This window comes from Ictalurus furcatus, chromosome 12 (assembly GCF_023375685.1).
Source record: "Ictalurus furcatus strain D&B chromosome 12, Billie_1.0, whole genome shotgun sequence".
NCBI classification, from domain to species: Eukaryota; Metazoa; Chordata; class Actinopteri; order Siluriformes; family Ictaluridae; genus Ictalurus; species Ictalurus furcatus.
Window position 1 is genome coordinate 15,792,087 of NC_071266.1, and position 27,602 is coordinate 15,819,688.

General features: G+C 36.9%; 2 protein-coding genes across 3 annotated transcripts in view; both read right to left on the reverse strand.

The window, feature by feature from the left end:
* The window catches only part of slc2a3a (solute carrier family 2 member 3a), a 30,563-nt gene extending 27,853 nt beyond the window's left edge, over nt 1-2,710 (reverse strand). For both annotated transcript variants that reach the window (XM_053638242.1, XM_053638241.1), the window contains exon 1: nt 1,742-2,710. In XM_053638242.1, the coding sequence (XP_053494217.1) occupies nt 1,742-1,756 (15 nt within the window). In that variant the 5' untranslated portion in view covers nt 1,757-2,710. The remainder of the gene's footprint in view (nt 1-1,741) is intronic.
* Nucleotides 2,711-11,089: 8,379 nt separating this feature from the next.
* si:dkey-14o18.2 (neuronal pentraxin-2) lies at nt 11,090-18,235 on the reverse strand. Its single transcript, XM_053638125.1, has 5 exons — nt 16,510-18,235; nt 13,620-14,130; nt 13,279-13,529; nt 11,530-11,709; nt 11,090-11,414 (listed from the first exon to the last, which is right to left on the reverse strand). Exons 1-5 carry the CDS (start codon nt 17,248-17,250, stop codon nt 11,205-11,207), a joined length of 1,893 nt encoding a protein of 630 aa, XP_053494100.1. The 5' UTR covers nt 17,251-18,235; the 3' UTR covers nt 11,090-11,204.
* Between the last annotated feature and the right edge of the window lie 9,367 nt (nt 18,236-27,602).

A 27,602-nucleotide genomic window follows, 5' to 3' on the forward strand; every position in this document is an offset into this window, starting at 1 on the left:
GATGAATTCCAACATTTTCTACCATCAACATCAACAGTTACCACATTTGACAGTATTATTTTAGTGAGAGCATTGTTTAAATGATCAAAATTAATAACATGATAATAATCTGATATTACAGTCAGGTTATTGTGTTATGACAAGACATTGTAACATAAAATTATACAGCACAACTATTTTGCCATTGTATTATGTATATACTGGTTTGACAATTACATAGGCTACAATATTCATTTAGATCAGCAAGTGATCACATACAGAGTTATGCACAATAAAAATGGGAAAAAAATAGGCATGTGGCAGGGACATGGTTTGAGTCCTTGGTCCAACAAATTGTGCATTACATTCTTAAGTAGTTTTTCCCCTCTAGATATACAACCCGAATTCCAAAAATGTTGGGACGCTGTGTAAAATGTAAATACAAACAGAATGCGATGATCTGCAAATCTCATAAACCCATATGTTATTCACAATAGAACACAGAAAACATATCAAATGTTTAAACTGAGTAAATGTACAATTTTAAGAAAAAAAAGGTCATTTTGAATTTGATGGCCACAGCACATCAAAAGATTCAGAAAATCTGGAGAAATCTCTGTGTGCAAGGGACAAGGGTGAAAATCAATATTGCATACCTGTGATCTTCGGGCCCTCATGTGGCACTGCATTAAAAACAGGCATGATTTTGTAATTGAAATCACTGCATGGGCTCAGAAACACCTCTAGAACTCATTGTCTGTGAACACAGTTCGCCGTGCCATCCACAAATGCTGGTTAAAGCTCTATCATGGAAAGAAGAAGCCATATGTGAACATGATCCAGAAATTCTGCCGTCTTCTCTGGGCCAAAGCTCATTTAAAATGGACTGAGGCAAAGTGGAAAACTTCGCCACGTCCTCAAAATTAAAGAGGACTAAAGAGGAGAGGGACCATACGGCTTTTTATCAGCGCTCAGTTCAAAAGCCTGCATCTCTGATGGTATGGGGATGCATTAGTGCCTATGGATTGGGCAGCTTGCACATCCGGAAAGGCATCAATGCTGAAAGGTATACACAGGTTTAATATGCTTCCATCCATATTCCATCCCATCTTTACTTCTGCGAGACGCTGCCTCTCTAAGATACACTTTTTATACCCAATCATGTTACTGACCTATTGCCAATTAACCCAATTAGTTGCAAAATATTCCTCCAGCTGTTTCTTTTTAGTAACACTTACTTTTCTAGCCTTTTGTTGCACCCGTCCCAACTTTTTTGAGACGTGCTGCTGCCATCAAATTAAAAATTACCTTATTTTTTCCTTAAAATGGTACATTTCCTCAGTTTAAACATTTGATATGTTTTCTATGTTCTATTGTGAATAACATATGGGTTTTATGACATTTGCAAATCGTTGCATCCCAACTTTTTTGGAATTGGGGTTGTAATATTTTGTTGCTAGAGAGTTGTTTAAATGTAACTGTTGTTGTGTTATGATATAATGCATACTTCTCAATGATTTCCTACAGTCTTAATAACTCTTTTTGTGTCTACAATACAGCCAGTTTAGGTATTCTGTTGATGTATTGCCTTTGGCGTAATGCAGTGACGTTGATAAGAAGGCTATACGCCATAATAGGATTTTTTAAAATTATTATTATTATTATTTGACATTTTCTTTAAACCTCTGTAATCTTGTTTGTCTGGAACCATCCACTATTAAGCACGTTCTTTTTGTCTAGGTGTAGAGCTCGTGCTACTCACTTTCTCCCCCTCCATGTTCCAGTGAAATGGGAGCGGCGAGTCAGTCGTGAACGCGCAGTTTTGCACGCAGGTTCCGATGCAAGATACACTTAGGCTGAAAAATGATAAACATTAGAAATGCAGAACCCAAATGATGCAGATATGCAATAATAATTACTACTAATAATAACAACAGCCTAATAAAAATAAAATGCATTTAAAAAAAAAATAATAAAAAAGTGCAGATATGCAAAAATAACTCAAGATTCTTTAGACCGACATACAACAGGTGCTTGACTGCTGGGGTTTTTTTTCTTCTTGAATTAACACATTTATACTTCACTAACACTATTTAGTTGTTTTTTTTTTTGTTGTTGTTGTAATCTTGCGATGATGAAAATAATGAAGAATTCCGCCTGGTGCATCAGTTCTGCACATAGCCTACGCCCTCAGTGACATTACAGATATTCAGGTAAACTCATGGTTATTAGCTGAGAATAATATACGCCATCTTTTTTTTTTTTCGTAAACATCAAAGAACGCATCGCGCGCTTGCATGCTTACCTTTCCTGAACGCCGTGTGTGATCCGCTCCTGCGCGCGCCTCTCATCCACTGACACTCGACGTGTATTGCCGTGTGTGTTTGTCACACTGTGAATACGTGGTGAGTCTCACGTTGCCCTTTGACGTTTAAAAAAGAAAAAAAAAGGAAAAAAAAAAAAGCCCCCTGGTTTGCTTCAACCAATACCATCAGTAATCAGCGTGACCTCTGCGTTCCTCCTCCTCCTCCTCCTGCTCTTTAATTTAAAGCCGCATCTTTGCGTCTGGAACTCGTGATGGTTCTCCAATGATACACAGTCACACGGAGAATCCGATACTTCCCGTGATGCTTTGTACGCGCGACCTTGAAGATAGATTCTGCGGATGCGGTGCGACGCTATTTCCACATTTCCACAACCCCTGGTGCTATTGGCTTGTGGTTGCTATGCTAGCACAGACCGCTACCTGAGCACCAGACCGCTTGAGAGAGAGAGAGAGAGAGAGAGAGAGAGAGAGAGAGAGAGAGAAAGAGCTAAATAGCCATTTTTTATGGGGGTTGGGGGGTTGGGGGGTGTAATGTCGGATCGTGTCGTAATGTCGGATCGTGTAGCCTCTGAATATTTCCGGAAGTTTGCACTGAATACTAGCAGCGCAGTAGAGATGCAGCAGAAGAGACTGTTTGTGATGCACTTTTAAATGGTAAGACGTTTAAAGAATAAATTCGCATATTGTCAGTGCATCTGAGTCTAATTAACTTGTACATTAAAGCATGCTAGTGAATTACTCCTTATTAAATTAGTAGCTTTAGGGTTTGTTATCAGATAATAGATTAGGCTAGGATAGACTACTGGAAGTTGCCTCATAACAAACATAAATCAACATGAACAGAGCAAACCATGAAAAGCCTATTTAATTAATTGTAAAATTCGTTCTCTTAATGCAGTTTCATCCATGGTTGTGAAATTATGGAGGGGTTCAATATTAGTTAAATATAACACTGGGGCATGTGATAATAGTGGGTGGACGTGGTCAAATGAGGATATCAATTTCATTCCTGATTACACATGTAATGAAGAATAAAATTCCTTGTTGTAGGAAGAGAGCTATTTAAAAAAAAAAAGATGCATCCTATTGATATATCTTTCAGTGTCTTCATCCCTCCTTTCCTTAATCATTGAAATGGATATAGGCAGAAGACATGGTACTGCTAATGTATAAATATTGAAAATAATATATCACTTCAACATAAGAAATACTACTACAATTAGTAAGGCTTCATACATATTATACCTGTGTCACCTGTAACACTATAGCTGTGATCAGCAGTAATGTGCTCTATGTTTGTAGGTCCAGGAGTGCATCGTGGTGCAGGGAGGCTCCTCTTTTTGACCACAGGACGATGCACAAGGGTCGTGTAAATAACATCTGTTCTCAGCCTAGTCTTGGCCTTTTTGGTCCTGACAAACTGGTCTGCCTCAAAATGTGCTTTCAGAGTGACTTGAGTTTACTTCCCACACACAACTCCATTTTGTCTACCCACATACTATACATGCCCCATACTGATTAAATGCACAGTATTAGGGAACACTTTCTACATAGTTAAAACACAACTAAGAACATGAGACAAAGGCCTGAAGACTCACCATGAGTCTCAGCTCCTTGGGTTTTGCAAGTCTTTTGCTGTTCCTTATTTTTAATAAACCTAACATTAAACGTTCCCATGGTGTGGTCTTTGTGAGAAAGTGAAAGTATATTTAAGTAGGATTACCTCACAATTGTTTCGGTGTTGTAATGTTTTGTTATGTTTAGATTGCTCCTGCTCATTTGAGCCAACCGTTTTTTCCTCCTCTCTGTGTCAGAGGGGAAACCATGCATTCATATTCCTTTCTCTGAGCGATTGAAGCATCCCCATGCAGCACAGCAAACCATGGTGGACATTATACAAGGGCAACATGGAGGAAAGGACACAGACAAAATGCTTGATATGCTTTTCAGTTTATTAGACATGTATTTATAAATCCATTGCTGTAAATAAATGCATAGCAAAAGTCAAAATACATAAAATATATATGATTATGTATGAACATGCGTTTAAGTTGAATATATTATTTATTAATGTATATTTAATTAAATTATATATTTAATTAACAGGGGTATGTAAGAATTGTAAACAGATAAAGATTAATTTAATTTTTCATTTCACTTATTTGCAATGGATTTTCTAAGACAACACACTTAACATCATGCTGCTGCTGCAAGTCCATTTACCCACTGTACAGCGAGTTGACAATCACTGCTAGTCTCCTGTCAATTGTCATATCTGAAAGTCATAAAGATGACATTAGTGATTGCCCTTGACTAACTTACAAGTTTAAGAACATAAAAATATTAATTAAAAACAACAACAACACGGTCTTTAACCATGGTATGTTAACATGTTAACATGGTATGTTAATAAGGCAGGTTAATGCTAATTGACCACACTAATCCTCAAATATTTGTGGAATTTATTTATTTTTTTTAAACAACATTGATGTAACTATATATACATACTACATACACATGTCGTTGTGTTATATAAATATTTGAAATCAATGCATTTACTGGCTACTAATTACAAAAAATCGCAGTTGTCTCTAACTCTATGGATTCAAATAGCCCACAAATAACTTCCTGGAACTATCGGAAGTCTACATGAATCACGTGACGATCAAACGTTTTGAACTTCTGTTGGCGCAGCTCTCTCTCTCAAGGGCTCTGCTGTTTCCACACCGTTTCCACATTCAGTCGTACCCATTACGTAGCTAATTTATGCTAAGCATATTCAGAATATGAACCAGCCTACAGTGCCCTCCACTAATATTGGCAACTTTGGTAAATATGAGCAAAGAAGGCTGTGAAGAATTGTCTTTATTGTTGTCCCTTTTGATCTTTTGTTAAATTCACAAAAATGCTCTGCTCTCTTGGATATCAAACAATTGCAAGCAAAACACAGGTTTATCAAAAAAAAAATGTCTTTGTTAATTATAGGTGTGCAACAATTATTGGCACCCTTTTAGTCAATACTTTGTGCTACCTCCCTTTGCGAAGACAAAGGTTTTCTATGGGGTTCAATTCAGAGGACTGGGATGGCCATGGCAAAACCTTGATGTTGTGGTCAGTAAACCATTTTTGTGTTGATTTTGATGTATGTTTTGGATCATTGTCCTGCTGGAAGATCCAACCATGGCCCATTTTAAGTTTTCTGGCAGAGGCACTCGGGTACTTTCAGTGTAAATTTCCATTTCCATTTATTCATTTAGCAGATGCTCTTATCCAGAACAACTTACCAAATGTGAACAGTAGATGGCAATACAAAGCCCCTAGAGAAGCTATAAGAATTTTATAGCATGAAATGACAAAAGCTCGTTTTTAAAAGTGTAAGAGTGGTCGAGTTCAGCCAAAAAGACCATTTAAAACCTAAGCCCATAAACAATCCAAATAAATTTTAAAAATCAAGTGGTAATACAAAGGCAATCAAGGAAAGATCATTGTTGTCTCAGATACTGTCTCCATATGAATGTCTTGAGACCTTTGCAGAAGAAATACATAGAGATATGGTGCAGAAGAACAACTGAGAAGCAAGGATGCTAAACCAACACATGTCCAATATGAGAGACATGCCAGATACAATGAAATCGAAGACCTGGGTTGGCATGTAGGTTTAGTAGCCACAATTAAGTTGTCTAGTCTTGCCTAGTCTATTTATATTCACAAAAGCCATTCAGTTATGTGGCATTGTGACATTGATAGAATGTCTTATTTTGCGTGACTAACATTGGGATGAAACTGAGGACAAGGCATAGCTGGAACAGGAGCAAAGGAAAAAAAAAACAATGACAGTTTGTATATCCAGTACCTATGTTTTATAGCACAACCTTTTCTGTACTTTTGGCATTCATAATTCACTTGCAGGTTTGACACATTCATTTAAGTGGAGAGCATCACTGGATCCACACCATGCATGTCTGTAGAGATGCAGAACAATCCGGCTCACTGTGTAGAGGAAGACGTTAAGCAAAGTTCAACTTAATGTAAATGAGTCTGTTTACTGCATTGCATGTAGCCAGTCAGATCGGCATAACTGTATCCTGCACTAAAAAATTACATTTACTATGGTTAGTTCTTTCTTCCTTAATAAATTACAGGGTGCATTATTAATTGCTATCCTTGTGTTTTCCAGTTAGTTATTATTATCAATTTAGAAGAATGTAAAATAGTCCCATTATGTTTAAGAGATTAGTTAGTAATTAGTCATTTATAATAAATTACTTTCTTTGTATACGAACCACCACATTGCTGTTAGATCAGTGACCCACCCTGACTAGAGCCTTTGTCACAAAGTAACAAACTCATCACAGCCTTCTTTTATCATCTAAATGTATACACCGATCAGCCATAACATTAAAACCACCTGCCTAATATTGTGTAGGTCAACTCTGCACCAACAAAACAGATCTGGCCCGTTGAGGCATGGACTCCATAAGACCTCTGAAGGTGTGCTGTGGTATCTGGCACCAAGACATTAGCAGCAGATCCTTTAAGTCCTGTAAGTTGTGAGGTGGGGCCTCCATGGATCGGAATTGTTTGTCCAGCACATACCACAAATACTCGATCGGAGGCCAAGTCAACACCTTGAACTCTTTGTCATGTTCCTCAAACCATTCCTGAACAATTTTTTGCAGTGTGTCAGGGTGCATTATCCTGCTGAAAGAAGCCACTGCAATTAGGGAATATTGTTGCCATGAAGGGGTGTACACAAGCAAGAAGCTCCCTGAGTGTACTTGGTCTGCAACAATATTTAGGTAGGTGGTATGTGTGAAAGTAACATCCACATGAATGCCAGGACCCAAGGTTTCCCAGCAGAATATTTCCCAGAGCATCACACTTCACTTCAGTGGTTTTAATGTTATGGCTGATCAGTGTATAATGCATCATCTAATTATTTAAAAGTATACAATAATATTTTGCATATTTGGCATAATTTTTTATTTGTTCCTGAAGTTTGTATTCAGAGAGTTTATATTATTAAAATTATCAACAACATTAACATTTTTCCCTTTCAGGCATTAATGAATAAGGATTTTGAAGGGGCAAATTGTAATCTAAAACTAATGGATCATGAAGTATGTGAATTTAGCCCTTTTACATCAACATTAATTTGCCATGATCTGAAAAAAAATCATATGGTGCAACCATGATTTACCGTCCAAATAATATATTTCAAGAGATTCAAAGAGATTCAAAACCACAAGATTAATATGCATAAATATGCACAAATATGCACACACACACACACGCAAGCATGCAGGCAGGCACGCACGCACGCACGCACACACGCGCGCGCACACACAGAAACTATTCATTCTAACAGCGCGAATCCTCCACTAGGTGGCAGTGTGAGCAGTGTGGATTGGAGTCTTAACCAACGTGACCCAAAATCACCTGTCATTGGGCATAAAATCACGTGATCCTCCATTGCGACGGCAAAATCGCTATATTATGAAGCCATTGAGTTTCTAGGAATTTCTCCTAGGTGAATTTATCGATAAGAAGACGCTAGACACACTGTTTAGCCTACTTGAAATTATATATATATATATATATATATATATATATATATATATATATATATATATATGTATGGATTTATCCAATCAGTTATCCAAGTAAAAATCTGATCATCATTGGAACACAGCTTCACATTTGGATAGAGTTCTTCTGGCCTCTGTGGTATGTTATGTTGGGAGTACTGAAGCCCAAAAAGCAGGCATAAACATCGTAGTGTACTCTTATTCTACAAAGAAAAAAATGGTGCCCGGCTTGTTGCCATGGCAACTGTGTGCTGTACCTGACAATGATTGTGAGATGTCATTAACTGCAGTCTGCGTCTCTGTATGAGCCATGAGACATAAACACCGAAAACCACCGACTCAGGATCTACTCAGAGAATGCTAAATTCAGAACCAGTCACATACGATTTTTAGGATTTAAGATTCTCTCTCACTCTCTCTCACTCACGCACACACACACGTAAACACGCTCAAACACACACCAAGCTAATTCTCTCAAATATTAGTACATAGAAGTCATTCATGTAGAGGCTATGAGCTAGAGATACATTGGGCATTTCTTCATTTCTGCAACATTTTACAAAACAGATTTTACTGTAGCATTTGCATAAAATAGATTCAATTCATGTTCCATAAAATTATACAGAAACTAAAAGTTTAAAACTGTTTAGATGGTTTTAAATTATACAATATGTGTTCCCTCAATATAGAATTGTTCACCAAACCACTGTATTTATGTGAATGAAGACGTGACACAGAGAGTGAGAGCGATACAGGGAGAGAGAGAGAGAGAGAGAGAGAGAGAGTTAGTTTGCATGTTTTGCATTCTAAGAGAATAGGCCTACATCAGAGTGTTCTCTTTGTCTTTTTAATCCTTCTTTAAGCTATGTTGCCATGGACACCTCTGCATTCTCATGCAGCTCTTGGTTTGCTGCATGTACATATGCAGACCCATTTCAACACCCCACCTACCTGTAGTATTCAAATGCAAATTAGTATGAAATATAGATAACATTTGTATGAAAATAAATACAAATACTTTGCGCGATATTACATAGTATCAACACACACCACCCATACAGATATGCATAAACATTACTAGTTAAAAAATTATCAGATAGCAGTTGCATAAGTATGGGAAAAAAAACAACCTAAAACTAAGCTTTTCCCTGCAGTTACACCTGAACCTGAAGAGAGAAGCAGACTAAAAGATTGGATTATAATTTATTTACTGGACTAAATAAAGTTGTTTTTTTTTGTTTATTTACTTTTTAGTATGAAACATTTGAATACATTTAAATAGGCCCCAAAACCTTCTCACTGTGCTATGCTGCTAAGAGCTGCTTCAAGATCTAACAAAAACCTTTTAAAAATATTCCCTTGACGCTCACCAATATTTAATCAATAATCCAAATGGTCATAAAATTTGTCATAACATATAAAGCACAGGGATAATATTTAACAGCATGTTTGAATATTGCATGGATATTGCTTAACCCTTAGAACCCTAGACTGTATTTAAAAAAAAATCACATCCTTTAACTAAGCATTAACATTGCAATCACTACAGAAACTCCACATGCTATAATTTTTTTTTCCAAGAAATCCTTGGCTACACAGATGTGTCATTATTTGACATAGAAATACAAACAGATTTTTGATATTACCAATCAAATAAAATGTATTTTACATCTCTTCAAATGAAAATCAAAACGTTATTTCAGTACAGATGGTAAGAATAGGTCACCGTGGTCTAATTAAGCAATATTGCACATGCATAGTGTGCAATATTGCTTTTTCTAGGTCTATAGACAATTAATTAATATTGCGTAACTGACATTTATATTGAGTAATTGACATTTCAGACACAGTATGGCCAAATATTTAGTTTACTTTTGCTCCATCAACAAAAAATCATTCCAAGAGACACCACAGATGGATAGGCCATTGTGTGTTGCCATGCACAGATTGAAATACAGCCCATAGTACAACCCCAATTCCAAAAAAGTTGGGATGCTGTATAAAATGTAAATAAAAACAGAATGCAATGATTTGCAAATCTCATAAACCCATGTTATTCCCAATAGAACACAGAAAACATATCAAATGTTTAAACTGAGTAAATGTACCATTTCAAGAAAAACATAAGGTAATTTTGAATTTGATTGCCACAACACATCTCAAAAAAGCTGGGACGGAGGCAACAAAAGGCTGAAAAAGTAAGTATTGTGAATAACATATGGGTTTATGAGAATTGCAAATCATTGCATTCTGTTTCTATTTACATTTTACACAGCGTCCCAACTTTTTTGGAATTGGGGTTGTAAGTGTAGTAATGGTTTCAATGTAACGAATAATTGCTAGTATTGGAATTTTATATTGAACACAGACAAACAGAGTGATACAAACAGTGAAATGTGCCAGTGCTGTTACACTAAATAACACTACTTATCCAATCAAATTAGTTGACTGGAAACTAACTGTTGTATAAGAATACATGAACTTTGGTATTACATTCTATGGCTTGGTAAGGTGAAGAACATATGATTAGTATAAGAAGAAAATAAAAATTCCTTGATATTGTCTCCTCTTGGTTTCATTGACAATATGGCAAATTTTTTTGTTACTTTCTATTGTATAATTCTGAATGACATGGGAATTTAGTATCATATTTTGAAACTGAAAGATAAATTTCTTGATTGCTATCCCTGTCTCTCCAGCAGGTGTGCAACTGTAGTCTTCTGTGTTTTTGTGCAATATACAACTAGTCTTTATAGAGCTAGTGTGTGAATCATCATCTGACTTTGTTTTGATTGACATGACTGATTGACTAACTTTTGACAAAATAACCAAAGAATTCACAAATAAAATAAATAATATATAACGATAGTGAAAGTAATATATATTTTTGAAGGTAAATGAATGAACCACTTTTTTTCTAGATATTGTGACAAGTTTGTGACATCAATGACTTAAATGCAATCATTCAAAGACACATAGAAAGCATGGATGTGAAGTCTAGGCCACATCTCTGAAAAACAAAAACTTTGCATTCTCTCTAATCTGAATATAATCTGTGAGATAATATGTGTAAGAAGTGCCCTTTGAACACAATGCTAAACATCTATGTATTTTTAAAAACAGATCACTGATACTGTATTTTATAACCAGGATGTTTGGAAAGGGTCTTTCTGCTTTTAACAGTGTGCGCCTTATTTCCGAGTGATAAATCATTCTTATTTATGACATCCATATATCTACAAAAATGCCTGCAACTTGTGTGTGTGGGGTTCTAAGGGTTAAGAAGCAGCAGAGGCAGCCCACTAGGGCCTTTACTGACAAGGGTCAAATGGATATTTGATAACCCCTCCATGAAGTTCCACAATGGACTCACTCCAAGCGATAACATCTCCAGTGAGGTGGATGGAACAGGAAGCTTGGTTGTCTATCTCTTGAGAGTTAAGAACACGTGACCATACCTGTAGGTCTGACATTTCTCCAACAAATGATTGTGTGGCATCAAAGCGGCCACCAAGAGTATCCTGTTATTGTTCAGAAGGATAGTCAGGTAAAAAAAAAAAAAACATTGCATATTTTAATATGGATTAATCGTCTGTATGAGGATAAAGCATGATTAATAATCATTCATTTACTTACCTGCTCTTGTCCCAGTATAAAGATTCCTCCTGGTTTTATGGGATGCCAGGGGGACAGATTCTCCCCAGAGCCCCTTTTCACTCCATTCTGATAGGCTTCCCATACACCATCTCGAGTCGACCAAGTCACACAAAGATGGTGCCACTTACCATCTTGCAGAGATAGAGGAAGCGTTACGGCCTGAAAAAGGGAAATAAAAAAGAGGGAGGTCTTGTAACTTATTTCCTAGATACTTACAGAAGGTACATTATATGGCCAAAATTTGTGGTTACCTGACCATAACACCCATACAGGGGCCTTCGCTAAACTGTTGCCTGAAAGTTGGAAGCACACAATTATATAGGATGTCTATGTATGCTGGGGCATTACAGTTTCTCTTTGGTTTTCCAAAGCTGAGGTAGAACAACTCAAGTGACCTGCATAGAGCCCTGACATTAACCCCACTGAACACCTTTGGAATGAATTGGAATGGTGACTGCACCCCAGGCCATTTAGCCTGATATCGGTACCCAACCTCACTAATACTCTTGTGACTGAATGGGCAAATCTTCATTCAGTTCATTTATTTAAAAAAAATATATATATTTATGGTTATTATAACCGAAAAGGGGGACTAAATCTGGAATGAGATGTTCAGAAGGTGCATACAGGTGTGACGGTCAAGTGTCCACAAACATTCGACCATATAGTGTAGCTTTTAGACCACAAAAAATCCTACTCCCTTCCAGAAACTAGAGACTTATGTTCTCTAGGCATAGGAATCTCATCACAATGAACTTTTAGCAAATTCAGATCAGCTTTTAACAAATGTTCAATCACATTTTCCTCCTGTGATGGTTGCTTAGCAGCCTAGAACCTCCTGGCTTCCTTTAGAATTAAGGCATAAGTCCTGTCAATGAGCTATGTCTGAACAAAATGTCAAAACCTCTAATGACCATTGTCCCTTCCAAACATATATTTTGTGCATTTGGATGCACAATTGTTCTATACAGTGCCCTACACTAATATTGGCTCCCTTGATAAATATGAGCAAAGAAGGCTGTGAAAATGTGTCTTTATTGTTTAACCTTTTGTTATTTTATTAAAACAATTCACAAAAATACTCTGCTCTCATGGATACCAAACAATTTCAAACACAACACAGGTTTATCAAAAAAATAATTTTTTGTTAAATATAGGTGTGTAACAATTATTGGCACTCCTATGAATTCATATGAGAAAAATATATTCGAACTATATTCCCATTGATATTTTACATTTTTAGAACACCTGGGTGAAACAGGGAAACGGGGAATTGTTCAACCATGAGTTCCTGTTTCACAGGGGTATAAATATGAGGTAACACACAGGCCAAATTCCCTTAGTCATTCATAACAATGGGTAAGACCAAGGAATATAGCTGTGATGTGCAGCAAAAGGTTGTTGAGCTTCACAAAATGAGTAGTGGCTATAAGAAAATAGCACAAGCACTGAGTTGCATCTTTTTTTAATTGATGCACACCTATATTTAACAAAAATATATTTTTGATAAACCTGTGTTTTGTTTGCAATTGTTTGATATCCATGAGAGCAGAGTATTTTTGTGAGTTTCTTTTAACAAAAGATCAAAAGGTTAAACAATAAAGACAATTTTTCACAGCCTTCTTTGGTCATATTTACCAAGGGTGCCAATATTAGTGGAGGCCACTGAATTGTGATGGTAACTTTGGAAAATGGAAATGCTTGCATATATTGCATATATGTTCTTACTTTGTCATTCACCAGTAATTCTATTGGACTGTTGGCCCATTCAATCAAGACAAGCTCATTAGCCTGGCCAGGAACAGAGTAAGAAAAAGGGGTGCCTATTCCTGGGCCTGAACCCCCCTTTAGCCAGAGGCAGACAGTTAGGGCAAAGATTTCATTCAGAAGAGTGCGCTTGATCCGGCCATACATGTAGTTAGTGTGCATGGGGAATCCAATTTGAAAGCCATCAGGATTTTTAGGTCTCTTTTGGTTTCCTATGAGGAGGCAAGAAATTATTAGTATTCTATTGCTGTTCAGAGGTTATCATTAAATCAAATAAGAGAAAACTCTTCAATGTAAGACACCTGTTTCTGGGGACCTATGATACAGATGGCTCAGCACAGAATCCAACTTATTGTAGGCACCACGTGCGCTAGACGCTATTGGTTTAAGGGGGCTACGGCGCTGGTGGCCATGATCATTGTTGCCTTGGTGACCACTGTCATGGGGGTCAAAATGGCGTTCATTCTGGTGGCTGTCATGGTGGTCATCATGATGGTCATCATTATGATTGTTATGATGGTCATCATTGTCATTATCATTTTCACTCTGGTGTATGCTGGATTGATCATAATGATGGCCATGATAGTGACTGTAATGATGACCATAGTGGCGGTTGTTATCATGATTATCATGGTGATCTCCATGGTGGTCATCATGGTGATTCTCAGGATGCCCATGCCCAGGGTGGGATTCGTGAGTGCCATAGTCATGGTGACCATCATTGTGACGGTGGAGCTGTTCTTCAAGTGCATTAATTTTCCGCTGCAGAAGGTCTTTCAGTGAACTAGAATAGGTGCTAGACGAATTCCTTGCCTATGGGGAGAATACATACAAAAAACAAAAATAAAAAAGAGCATAGAAGAAAATGGACGGTATGTATTTAACATCTTAACATTTTCACCATCAAAACAATAATGTAATAATGCTAAATTTAATTGATAAGAGAATGCACATACAGTGTGTTCAGAAAATATTCAGACCCTTTCTGTTTTTGCAAATGTTTGTGTTATAGATTTAATGTAAAATTGATTACATTTACTTTTTTGCCATTAGACTACACAGAATAATCCATAATGTCAAAGTGACAACATGACTTACTTATTTATTTCAGATGTATTAAAAGTCAAAAACTGATTTAGGCATGGCAAATTGAGCTCAGTTGCATGCTGTTTGTTTTGTTGAGATTATCTTAAGATGTTTCTAAAACTTGATTGGAGTCCACCTGTGGCAAAGTCACAATGCATGTCGGACCAAAAACCAAGTGATCAAATTGTGTGAAGGCATACCGACACATGTGCAAGGGTATAAAACCATTTTTTTAATTCTAAAGATTTGTATGTCCCCAGGACACAGTGAAATAGAAGATGTATGGAGCCACCAAGACTCCTCTTAGAGCTGGCTTGCCAAACTCATTAAGCAGTTAGGTGACTAAGAACCCAATGACCACTCTAACAGAATTTCAGAAGTCCTTCACAGAGATAGGAGAATCTGCTGAAATAATAATAAATAAAAAAACATATCAGAAAGACTCCATCAATCCTTTATTGGTAGAGTGTCTGGACAGAAACCACTCATGATTAAAAGCCATAGGGCAGGCATATGAAGGATCTGACTGAATGAGGTAAAAGATTCTCTGGTCTGATGACACAAGCATTTAACTCTTTGGGCTGAACTCCATTTGCTACATCTATCTGGCAAAACCAGCCAAAGCACAGACTTGGTTCCATAGAATATCTGCGGAAAGACCTGAAGATGGCAGTTCACAGGTGCTGCCCATCCAATCTGATTGAACTTGAAAGAATCTGCCAGGAGGAATATGAGAAATTGCCGGAAATCCAGGTGAGCAAGCTTGTAACCCACTTTAGTACTTGCAGAAGTACTAAATAATGGGTCTGAGACAGTTTTTTTCTGTTCACATTGTCATTATGGGTTATTGTGTATAGATAAAAAATGTTCATTTGATCTATATTAAATTTAACCTATAACAGTAAAATTGTGCAAAAACTGAAAGGGTCTGAATACTTTACAAACCCACTGTAGGTGAAAATAGTACACTAGGATGGCTCACACTTTCATGAAAATAGAATGACTAAGATTAAACAAGTCATTGGTCTCAAGCATGAGGTTAGGCATGCATAAAATACACATTTGTGACACTTTTGTGTTTAGAATAACCTCATATGTGCAGTGTTTGTTATGTAAATATGTAGAGAAGCTTGATGACATTTAAACCAGCCCCTCCTTCACTGTTAACCTCCTTCCTCTTATTAGTCAGAGCAAATCCGGCTTACTCGATGCCATAGTACACTACGATTAAAGGCTCATCAAGGTGGATAAGTGTAATTAGTTGGGAAACTAGCTAGCATGTCACAGAACCAGGTTATAGATGTGCTATATGAGCACATCCTCCCAAAGACAGGTGCAAGTGTAATAAAGCTTGAGCCATATTTTCCAAATGTATTCAAAGCAAAGCCTCACAGAAGTTTGGGTTGTTGTTTTTTTTTTTTTTTTAACAAATTTTCATATCTCTGCTTGCCTCCCTTGAAGTATTTATGATGGCACAATATGTAAACCTAAGAGTTTAAATATTTTCTTTTCTAATTTTTTTTTATAAAATACCATATTGGCTATAGGTAACCAAGGTTTTCTTAATGGCAAAGAAATACTCAAATATACTGTAAGCCTTGAAGTCAGAAACACTCATAATCTTAAAAAAAACCTAAAAGCATAATTTTAGAAAGTTAAATATGTGCTTGTATTATGTTTTCTTCAGCATCTTTTCATCTCGGCTTGTTTTCTTTCAGCATTTCAAACAAGGTGTTCTCCTGGGAATCGGACTAATTAAATTAAGCAAGCTATGTAAGGTTGCCTGGGGGGGGGGGGGGGGGGCACTGGATACGGTTACATCAAGTGCTGGAGAGCAGGGACACTAAATATATATATATATATATATATATATATATATATATATATATATATATATATATATATATATATATATATACACACCCCCACACACACCCCCACACACACCCACTGTATATTGTATTTACCTTAAGACTTACAAATAGCAAATTTGACTCACAAATGTTTTTGTTCAAGTTTTATATATGCACCATATTATTATAAATACAAATGACATTTTTTTTAGCTAATAAATAAAAAAAAGAAATTCTAAACATTATCCCAAACCTGTAAATTTTCCAGCCTCTCTTTCAAAGCCTGCAAGGTCTTCCCTGCCTGCTCAGGGGAAAATCCATGTTTCCCCAGAAATGGTGGCTTTCCTCTTTGATGGTCATTGTGGTACCCATTGAGAGGATAGTGGGGATCAGAATGGTGGTCACTGTCATAGTGATGTGAAGAGTGGTGAGAGCCATGATGTCCAAGGCGGTCTTCATTGTGGTGCCCACTTGAACCTCTCCCAAAGCCCTCACAGAGTGTCAGTTTTGCAGTCAACTCCCGTATAGTTTCTCTCTGATCCAGAATCGTCTCCTTCTGACGCACTAGACTTTCCCTCAAGTGCAGAATTGTAGCTTTTGCTTCATCGGATATGCCCCGCCGACTACTGCTGCCAGTAGGACTGTTAGGCAAGCCTCCAGAAAGATGTCCCTTCCCATGTCCGTTACTATGGCTATTGCTATGTCCATTGTTATGTCCATTAATGCTAGGGCCATGAGTAACCCCATCTGGGGGAAAACAACTTGGATCAGTGTCTGCAGGTAGAGGCATGCAAACTAACTTGGGGTGAGCTCCCCAATCATATTCTACTCCTGGTACATTGCTATGTCCCACTGAGGATAGTACTGAAAGGATAAGAAGTGAATATAGTGGTAGAGGCAGAGGACAAAGTCCTCGAAACATTCGACCCCTTTGTCCATTGTCTGAGAATACTAATGGAAAAAGCCAAATGGCTATATTTGTGTCCTTAGCCATTATTAAGGGCAGTCTTTATTCTTTATCCGGTTTTTATTATGTATTTATCCAGCTGTGTGGACATTGTCCTTACTCTTTTTCATGAGTGTGGTATGGAAAAAGGTCATGGAGAAATGGCAAATGCACAAAAACATACAAAATAGATCAACTTTTACAACACGCCGTGTTTGCCCACAGTAAATTTGAGGAGGGTTTTGCATCCAGTCACTATTTTTATTTATTCATTATTTATTAAAAGTGCTTGGATAGCTCATAAGTCCACCAATCCACAGTGTTCCGGTGTCCATGTGTCACAATCCAGTATTGTAATATGATAGAGGAGAGGTAGGCATGGTTTACTTTTTCCCAGATGAAAGTGATCTCCTGTGTTTGGCATCCAGATAATCTTTCAGTTTCCAGACCCTGTTAATCTGTGTCACCACCACCAGTATACTCCTGCAGATAACACAGAAAACCCTTTAATAAGAATGACTTGGTCTCACAGCTTGCAGAAACCATGATCTATTGGACTAAAACTAAACAACATGGTGGTTTAAGTTTTTTGTTTTGTTGTTGGAGTGAGACACAGCTAGATCATAAACAACTCAATTTCAATTACTGACTCACTCACTCATTATCAGTCTCTCTGAGCCAGCTATGCCCCTGAGGGGAATGACGTGAACAGATGAACCATCCCAGGAAGCTGTAATCAGATTACAGGTCTTTTAACATGATACAAATAATGAAGGATGATTTTCAGAATAATAGAATCAGTCAAAAATTGCCTGTAGCAAGAGGTAACAAATGTAAGGTTCATAGGAAAGATAGCAGTAGGAAAGGTAATTCTTCAAAAAAGGCATTATGGAGTAAGCGTGAGGTCACATGACTTTAATAACTATATGGGGAAAATGAGGCAAATTGAAAGAAACTTAAAACTTAATCAAAATAGTCTTATATAATGTAATATAATGTATTAGTGTATTGGAAATTTATATTGCTTTGTTCATTCATGTACACATTACAAACTTCTAATTCAACAGTTGTATTTGAACACTTACTATTTTTTTAAACCTACAAGGTAAAATTAATATTTTGATCTTTTCATTGTTTATTATTGGGAGAGCAATGATGACCTTATATGCCCAAATGCTATATTATTGCACTTACTGTTCAAACCTCCTATCATTGTGGCAAGAAGCATCATGCACCCCATTATATCAACCCTACTTCTAAACATGGACACGAGGGGTTTCATGGCCCCAAAATTTTATCCCATAATATTTTATATGAAAATTCCCATCAAACATGCTATTTGTTGCCCATATTTAAAAACAAAAATCAGATATAAATTATTTGATAATCTCTTAGACAGTCTTTTATTTAAAATGGCCATAGTTTGGTGTTATTTATTGTACTACTATTGTTGACCAAATGCTTACGGTCAAAGTTGTTGAAGCCATTTTTCTCATGCCAAACAGTGAATCCATGCACCAATTAAATTTTGAAAACGAATACCTTATTTGGATTGAACACCGAATGCATTATAAACAGGTAGAAATACAGACATGAATAAGAGGTGTACTATTTTCTTTCTTCCTTTCACAGGGCTTCTGGTGGAGAATAGAGCCGTGTATCAGAACTGGTATCCCACAGATAAAAAAAGGCAAAAAAGGCATGCAAGCCTTTTAATTTCATATGTCTTATTGGTCAGATGTGAACCTCAAATGAAGAGTATGTTAATTCTCAGGGTTGTGGTGGTTTAAATAGGTTAATAGGTTAAGTTTGTTTAAACTTTAGGAATAGAACTAACAAAATTAATCAGAAAATATCATGGGCAGATACAAACAAAAACAAGTGCAGGAGTATTATTTCAACAAAAACAATCCTGTGCACATCTCTAGTTGATAACAATTATGAACTTGAGGAGAATAATATTGCATTTCTACCTCATGTTATTTCCCAGTTTTTCCAGGGACATAGTGTAGGTTTCATATTTTATTTTAAACAAATTCTGTTTAGGCCACACCCATGTCAGTTAAAAAAAGAAGAATATATAGAGCAGATATATACAGGTAGTGTCATTGTGTTATACCCCTTATACGAATGCTTTATGACCACCCAAGAAGGAAATGAACATTTTTTATCTTTTAAACATGTAAACCATATTATAAATTATATTCATTATATTCATATTATATATTATTTAGTAACTACAATGAAACATATAAAAAAAGATAATAGTAATGCTAGTGAGAAATACAATTGCAATACGATTTTAATCAGTTAAAACCCCATTTCACCCCTTTTTGTTATGAAAGTCGGGAATGCCATACTAGGAAACGACAACCATCTCTGGTTTTGATTTGGACTTGATTTTCTATAAAAAAACCCTACACATTTCTAATAGTTGTACAATAATTTGTAAATCAATTGAAAAATTTCAACAAAATAGCAGAAAATTGCACAGCAAAGAGCATTTCTATTAGTATTCCGTGTGCCAATATGCCAACCTTAAAGGAGCTTCCTGAGGATGTACCATGTCAAACTGTTCCGTCTAAGGGGAGTATTTTCTACATGTCAAGGTTGACTGGATAATAGGATCTGCAGGGGATTAATAGTCATGGCAGATTGGCTTGGCATGCCCTCAGTATTTGTGTAATCACACGTGTTGACGATACTGGCTGGTAGTCAGACTCAACAACACTACAGGGCAATTCAGAAGCACTCTGCATACATTTGTCCATGGTCTCTTAAGAGACTCAATCTTCCAATCCATGCTAATATTTGTCTATGAGATCATTTATATAAACCTCATTTCTGTGGAAAATCGCACTTTCATTGACAGAATCTAGCATTCATTCTGTATTATCTAAGTACAGTTCCAATTTCAATATTATTTACAAAAGTAAATTTGGCACAAACCTGGTTTGTTTTATTCATACACATAGTTTATTTCAATCCTTACTCAAGATATCTCTCAATATATCATTAAGTTCTGCTGTAGAGACCATTTCTATCCTATCCTATCCAAATCCTCCAAAATCTTTTGGCGTTTGTATGCTGAGGGTAAAAAATTACACAGCTAAGATCCAATGATCCAGGAAGCAATGTAAGGATATCTATTAATCATTATAATATTTGATGGTATTTGATACTATTTTACTTTAAATCTTTCCATGTGCTCTCCTTATGCTAAAAGAAATAAAAGAATATATATATATATATATATATATATATATATATATATATATATATATATATATATATATATATATATATTTCTGAAGAGATTTAGTTCTTGTTAAAAAAGAAAAGTTTATGTAGCTACACTGACCAGATCTAATATAACATGCCTAAGCATGTCAATCCTCATATAAAGCAATGGCTATAAATGTCAGATAAGCATGATATATTTCAGAACTATGTCAGTTAGGTCTATCAGCATAAAATAACATAGGTTTCCCTACCTGTTGTCAATCCATGGAGCCACAAGCTGACTAGATCATCTCAGCTGCAGTGATGAGATTGAAAAGGATTTGCTTGAGAGGAATAAGTTTAACTCTGTCCTCCTTTACTCCTCTTTTCTGTAACCCCCCCCCCCCCCCCCCCCCGTCTCATTCCTTATCTCCTCCATTTGCTATACACACTTTTTTCCTTCTCATTTCACAGTTTGAGTCTTCGAGCAAATTAACATATATTTTATCCACTCTAGAAGTTACGTTTGCGTAACCAAACATCATAAAATTACTATTTATTGTTATTGTCATATGATTTTACATATATATATATATATATATATATATATATATATATATATATATATTTGTGTGTGTGTGTGTGTGTGTGTGTGTGTGTGTGTGTGTATAAATATGTCTATATGAAAAGATACAGTACATAATGTAAATAGTCCTATTATACTATGCACTGGAAACCAGAATCAGTAGAATACAGTCCAAGTACATACAGTAAAGAAAGTTGAGGTAGCTAAACAGTTGAGGGTTAGGAACTTGCTCAAGGGCACAACAGTGGCTCTCTGGCAGTCTTGGGGTTGAAACTCACAACCTTCCTGTCCTTTTCATATATTTGGATTTAGGTTAAGGTAGCATACTTAATGTGCATTAACTATCATTCTTTTTCAATTTAAAAATTTTATTGAATTTTGAACAAACATGATATACATAAACAAGTACATACATACAAGCCCACCCCCACACACAATACCTATGCAGTGGACAAAAAAAAGCCTACACACTCTCCAAAAAGAACATTGCTGCCCATCTGTAGTTTGCTAAAGATCACATGGACAAGCAGGAATGCTACTGCAACAATATTTTGTGGACATAAAAAGTCTACAAACCCCTGATAAAATTACAGGTTTTTTTGATGTAAAATAATGAAACCAAGATAAATCATGTCAGAACCTTTCCTACCTTAATTGTGAAACTTTAAACTACAGTATTAATTAAAGTGAAAACAGTAGGCATCATTTTAGGGGGAAAAAAGAACAATAACCTGGTTGCATAAGTGTGCACACCCCTAAACTAATACTTTGTTGAAGCACCTTTAGATTTTATCACAGCATTCAATCTTTTTGGGTAAGAGTCCATCAGTTTGGCACATCTTGACTTAGCAATATTTTGCCATTCTTCCTTTTGCCTGTGCATCTCTTGTGCACAACCCTCTTCAGGTCATCCCACAGATTTTTGATTGGAGTTAGGTAGGGCACTTGCTTTGGTGAAGCCATTCCTTTGTTGATCTGGAGGTTTGCTTCTTTGCTGTCGTTCTCATGCTTAAAGGTGAAATTCCTCTTCATCTTAAGTGTTTTAGCAGAAGACTTAAGGTTTTGCACCAAAATTGACTGCTATTTGGAGTTATTCATTATTCCCTCCACCCTGATTAAAGCCCCAGTTCCAGCTGAAGAAAAGGAGCCCCAAAGTATGATGCTGTTGCCACCATGCTTTCGCATGGGGATGGTGTTCTTTTAGTGATGTGCTGTGTTTTTTGTGCCAAACACATCTTTTGGTATTACGGCCAAAAATATATCAATGGTCTTATCAGACCTTAAAACATTGTTCCACATGGTTTTGGGATATTATATATTTTGTATGTATTTTTGGTTTAAAAAAAGGCTTCTGTCTTGCTACCCTACCCCATGGCCCAGAAATAGAAGAAGCCAGGAGATTGTTGTCACATGTAGGGAGTAACCATTACTTGCCAGAAATTTCTTCAATTCTTTAATGTTGCTGTAGGTCTCTTGGCAGCCTCCCTGACCAGTTTTCTCCTGATCTATTCGTAGTGTCACTGTCATGCCATATTTTTTCCACTTGTTGATTATTGTCTTTACAGTGTTCCATGGTATATATCAATGCCTGGGAAGTTTTTTGTAACCCTCTACTGATTTATATTTTTCAACAATGGGATCCTGTACGTGCTTTGTAAGCTCTTTGTGGCACATGGCTTTTCTAGTTGGATGTTACCAAGGTGTCAGGAAAATCCTATAGGAATAACTATACTTTATTTGTGGTTAATCAGTCACTTTAATTGATGGCAGGTGTATACTAATCAGTATTTAACATGCATTTGAATGTGATTGGTTGATTCTGAACACTGCCACATTCCAAATTATAAAAGGTTGTGTGTGCACACTTATGCAAGCTGGGTATTGGAAGTTTTTTCGTTTTCTTTTTTCCACAAAAAAACATTTCCACAAAAACCTGCCATATTAGACTTTTTATATCCACTGTATGTTTGGAGAAAGGAAAACACAGCATAAGAACCTTATCCCATCCGGTGGTGTTATCATGGTTTCATATTTTTGTCTCATTTGTTTTATTGTTTTCTTTTTATCTACTTTTAGGACTTTGAAAATTTAATGGCATTTTAGGTAATTTTCTTTCAGAAATACAAACTTTCAAGCACCACTGTAAGTCAACAAAGGAATGACTTCAGAAAATGAAGACCAAAGTTTTCAGAATGGCCCAGTCAGAGCCCAGGTCTATATCCTATCAAAAACCTATGGAATGACTTGAAGAGGACACCGGAGATCTCCTCGCAGTTTGTTAGATCTGGAGCATTTTTAGCAAGGAACAGTCAAATAAAATTACCAACTTAAAATGTGCTAAGTTGATGGAGTCTTACCCAAAAAGACTGAGTGCTGTATTATAACCAAAAGGTATATTAACAAAGTATTAGTTAAAGGGTGTGCACATTTAAGCAACAAGGTTATTTTAAGTTTGTACTTTTTAACCATTAAGACATATTTGTTTTTCACTTGAATTTTGTTGGTTGCTATATATCACATTATATGCAACAGTATAATGTGTAGCCATGTCCCCGCTACACATACTGTATGTCATTTAATGACCCCTCTTGGCCTGCATTCATGTATGCTTGCACAATGACTTTCTTTAATCAACTGGCTAACCTGTCTTTAGACAGTGGAGCCCCTTTATGGTACTTCCAAAAGCACACAAACAACTAGTCAGTGATCCTCCAGCTGTCTGTCACTTCCACAAAGCACTTAAGCACCCTCACTGGACACAGAGAACGTTAGTGCGCATTCTCACCTGCAGAGATTGGACACACAGATACGTTTATTTATATACTGCAGCATCAGCATCTTTGATATGAATGTTAGGTTTGGCCACAGCATACAATGCAAATATTGAATACCGACTGATAATGTAATTTACTCACTCATCTGTATATAGTGATGGCCAGTTGTCTTCATTGGCTCATAAGGCAGGTGGCACAAGCTGTTTAGTACCAGATCAGATTCCACTGTGGTTGGAGACAATATGCACCTGTAAGAAAGGTTTTTACTAGTTTACTAACTCTCACAAAAAAGTCAATCAATCCCCTGTGCACAGACAACACTGCCATATACACTTTAGGGTAAATCCAGAAAGAGATGCATCAAACTGACTCTTCAAAAATTCTAAAACATCACTTATCATGTAGAATAAGGGGTTTATGCCTATTATTTCACACCATCATAAAAAAAAATCACACTCGCCTGCAGCCAGCACGTATGCAGATGTGTTCAAACTTACAAGAATGTGTCTAACACCTTGTGAACATCCCAGTATGCTGCAGTTACCCCCAGTGGCCATACCCATAATTTCAAGATTTGTGGTCTTCTGTGAGGCAAGGAGGGCCCATAAGTGAGGTGGAACCATGGAGTATGCTGGAACCCTGGGCTGTATTTGCAAGAATGGTGCTATCATGCTCTGCACTGTCATCCATAACAGTGCCAGCAGTAGGAAGGCATCCAGCTGTCAATTTGGCCAATCCTCCACTAATGTGTCTGTCTCTGCTGCCCATAAACCACACAGTCTGTCTGAACACAGATAGACCACCTTGATGTAGATGTTCCAAATAAGATAAACCGCCTTCATGTGCATTTTCCAATCCCTGGGTATAGGCTAACTGTGAGATACTGCTTATGCTATCTGCTTGTATTGGCCCAGTAGGTATGCAGCTTGCAGAGACAGGAGGTGTGCATCCAGGTCTTGTTTGCCCATCTCAACATACGTAGTTTGTGACTTTGTGCCCCATAGTAGTTGATATAAAATTGTAAAAGGTCAGGTTTTTAGGGCTTTCATAAAACATTTCAGTAACTGCATAGCTTTCTTTTCGATAGTAAATTAATATGTGGACATTGTACCTTGGTTTTCTTTTCACTTTCAGGTTTTCCATACCCCCATAGCCTTGCTGGGTGGCATCTCTTGTTACTGTGTCCTTCTTTGCAGGGAGATTATCTCGCATACCTCACAGGAGAAAACTCACACTGAACCAATGCCTCAGGTATGTAGACATGCCCTTGTCCAAATTGTGGCACATTCAGCCAACAATGACGGTCTGAGATGCAGCAATCCCGGTTTTACCATTGGGGTTGCTGCTGTCAGCATCCCTGCCAGATGTAGAAATTCTACACAGACCACTCATAATTTTATGATGGCCATTATGATGGACAACTCTGTCTTCCATCAGAAAGGCTTACATAGCCTGCAAATTCAGCTTCATAACTATTAACTGCATTGTCTTTATGTCAGTTAATAAGTCAGATGGCTTTCCTCACAGTTGTCTAGTACATGAATCAGAATGATAAATTTTTGGCATTTCCATTTGAAAAGCTACACTCTGAGCACAGAGATATACTGTATATCTATAGGGGTAAGAATCAGTCCATTGTTGAGAGACTAACAGGCAGACATAGTAGCATGCAGGCTACACACTAATCTTGAAGTTTTCTTATTAAAGCATTGTGACACCCTGGCTTTCATGAGGAGAATTACCCACTCCTTTTCCAAGACTCATCCCTACATTCATAAGTGACTGATGTGTAGCACTGGGCACTCCTTTCTCTCTACCAGCTGGGACAACATGGCACGCAGCCTTCTGTACAATGCATCTGTCTATAAAACAAAAGTAAGAGAGAATTGAGGAGAATGTGAGCGTGGTCTACCAAAAAGTTGTGAGGCAAACTCTCCTGTGTTAGCTGGCCAAGTGTGTGAAGTTTGGCTTCCAGGTGAAGAAAGCATTGAATTTCATCTCTGGAATTCCAAGGTTTGACCTGTTTTGCATTTTGAGATGTTTTTCTGCTCACCACAGTTATAACAAGCAGTTATTTGAGTTACTGTAGACTTCCCGTTAGCTCAAACAGCTCACTTGTCTCTTACCTTCCTTATTACTTCCTTATCAGTCTGAGAGATCTTGTGTGGCCCACTTGCTCAGGGACGATTAGTTGTGGTTCCATGAACATTCCACCTGCATATTATCGAAACCAATTGTAGTGACAGGTATATTTAATGTCTTTGGCGCTGTAGCTGTAGCTTTACTGTGTGTGTGTGTGTGTGTGTATGTATATATATATATATATACATAATATATATATATATATATATATATATATATATATATATATATATATATATATATGTGTGTGTATGTATGTATGTATGTATGTATGTATGTACAATGTCAAAAGATATTATGTGTGTATATTTGAAATGGATATACTGTATGCACAGGAAGTATACTATATATACTGTAAATGTATGTAAATTGTCTGAATACTGAATACAAGCAATCTATAAAGAGCAAACAATCTATAATCTATCAACACTCAAAACAGCAATTTATTGCCAAACTGCTCATATATTCATGTAAATGAATTTCACAATTTCTAGGGGCACACATGGTACAATCGTACAGTCTGAAAGTGCAGTGAATGGATGATGTGTACAGACAACTGATATTTAAAAATGGGATCTTGCCAAAAAAATATTCTGTGTATCATGATTCCATTTACAGATGCTTAATATATTATACTCAGGAATGAGTCTTAAATTAAGATACCAGAAGGTTTTCCCCAGTACCCCAATAATGTACCCATGACCTGGAAGTGTTCGATATATGAAGTAAATCACAGATTTTGTATTGTTCATCTAGTTTGAAAGTGTTGATAGATGCTGGGGCAACTCTGCCCATTGGCACCACCTACTGGGTAGTAATAATGTAACATCTCTGTCATGGGGAGTGAGCCAGCACGGCCATCATCATGCTAAGCACATAAGACTGCAGCTCTCTCTCTCTCTCTCTCTCTCTCTCTCTCTCTCTCTCTCTCTCTCTCTCTCTCTCACACACACACACACACACACACACACACACACACACTCTCTCACTCTCTCTCTCTCTCTCTCTCTCTCTCTCTCTCTCTCTCACACACACACACACACTCTCTCTCTCACACGCTCTCTCTCACACACTCTCTCTCACACTCTCTCTGCATTACAGATGAGCAGTGCCATAATTTTTTAGGCCTATTGAATGCAAATTCATCTCCATCAAGAAAATAAAGACTACAATATTTTACACACACACACACACACACACACACACACACACACACACACACACACACACACACACACTGTGTTCCGCACAGTTCAAAGTGACGTGCTGGGTGTCCACACTAGACAAACCTTGAAACTTTAAACTATAGTCCATAGTGCATTTTAGCATGTAAGTCAAAATCATAAAGGGTGTTTTTTGGTAACCAAATCCACAGCTAAGATGGCAGTGTTATATTCTCTACTTGGGGTTTACTTTGAGTTTATTATAATGGCACATGGTTAAGGGAATTATATAACCTGTATGGTGTATTGATGTGTTCCCAATTACTAAGGTGATGTCTGTTGGCTCAAATAATGACAGACTTCCCAGGAATCCATTAACCTCTTTCCCTAAAGATGTCATGAGCACACACAGACACACAGACACACACGCACACACACACACACACACACACACACACACACACACACACACACACACACACATACATTTGCTGACCCTAACCCTTAAGCAGC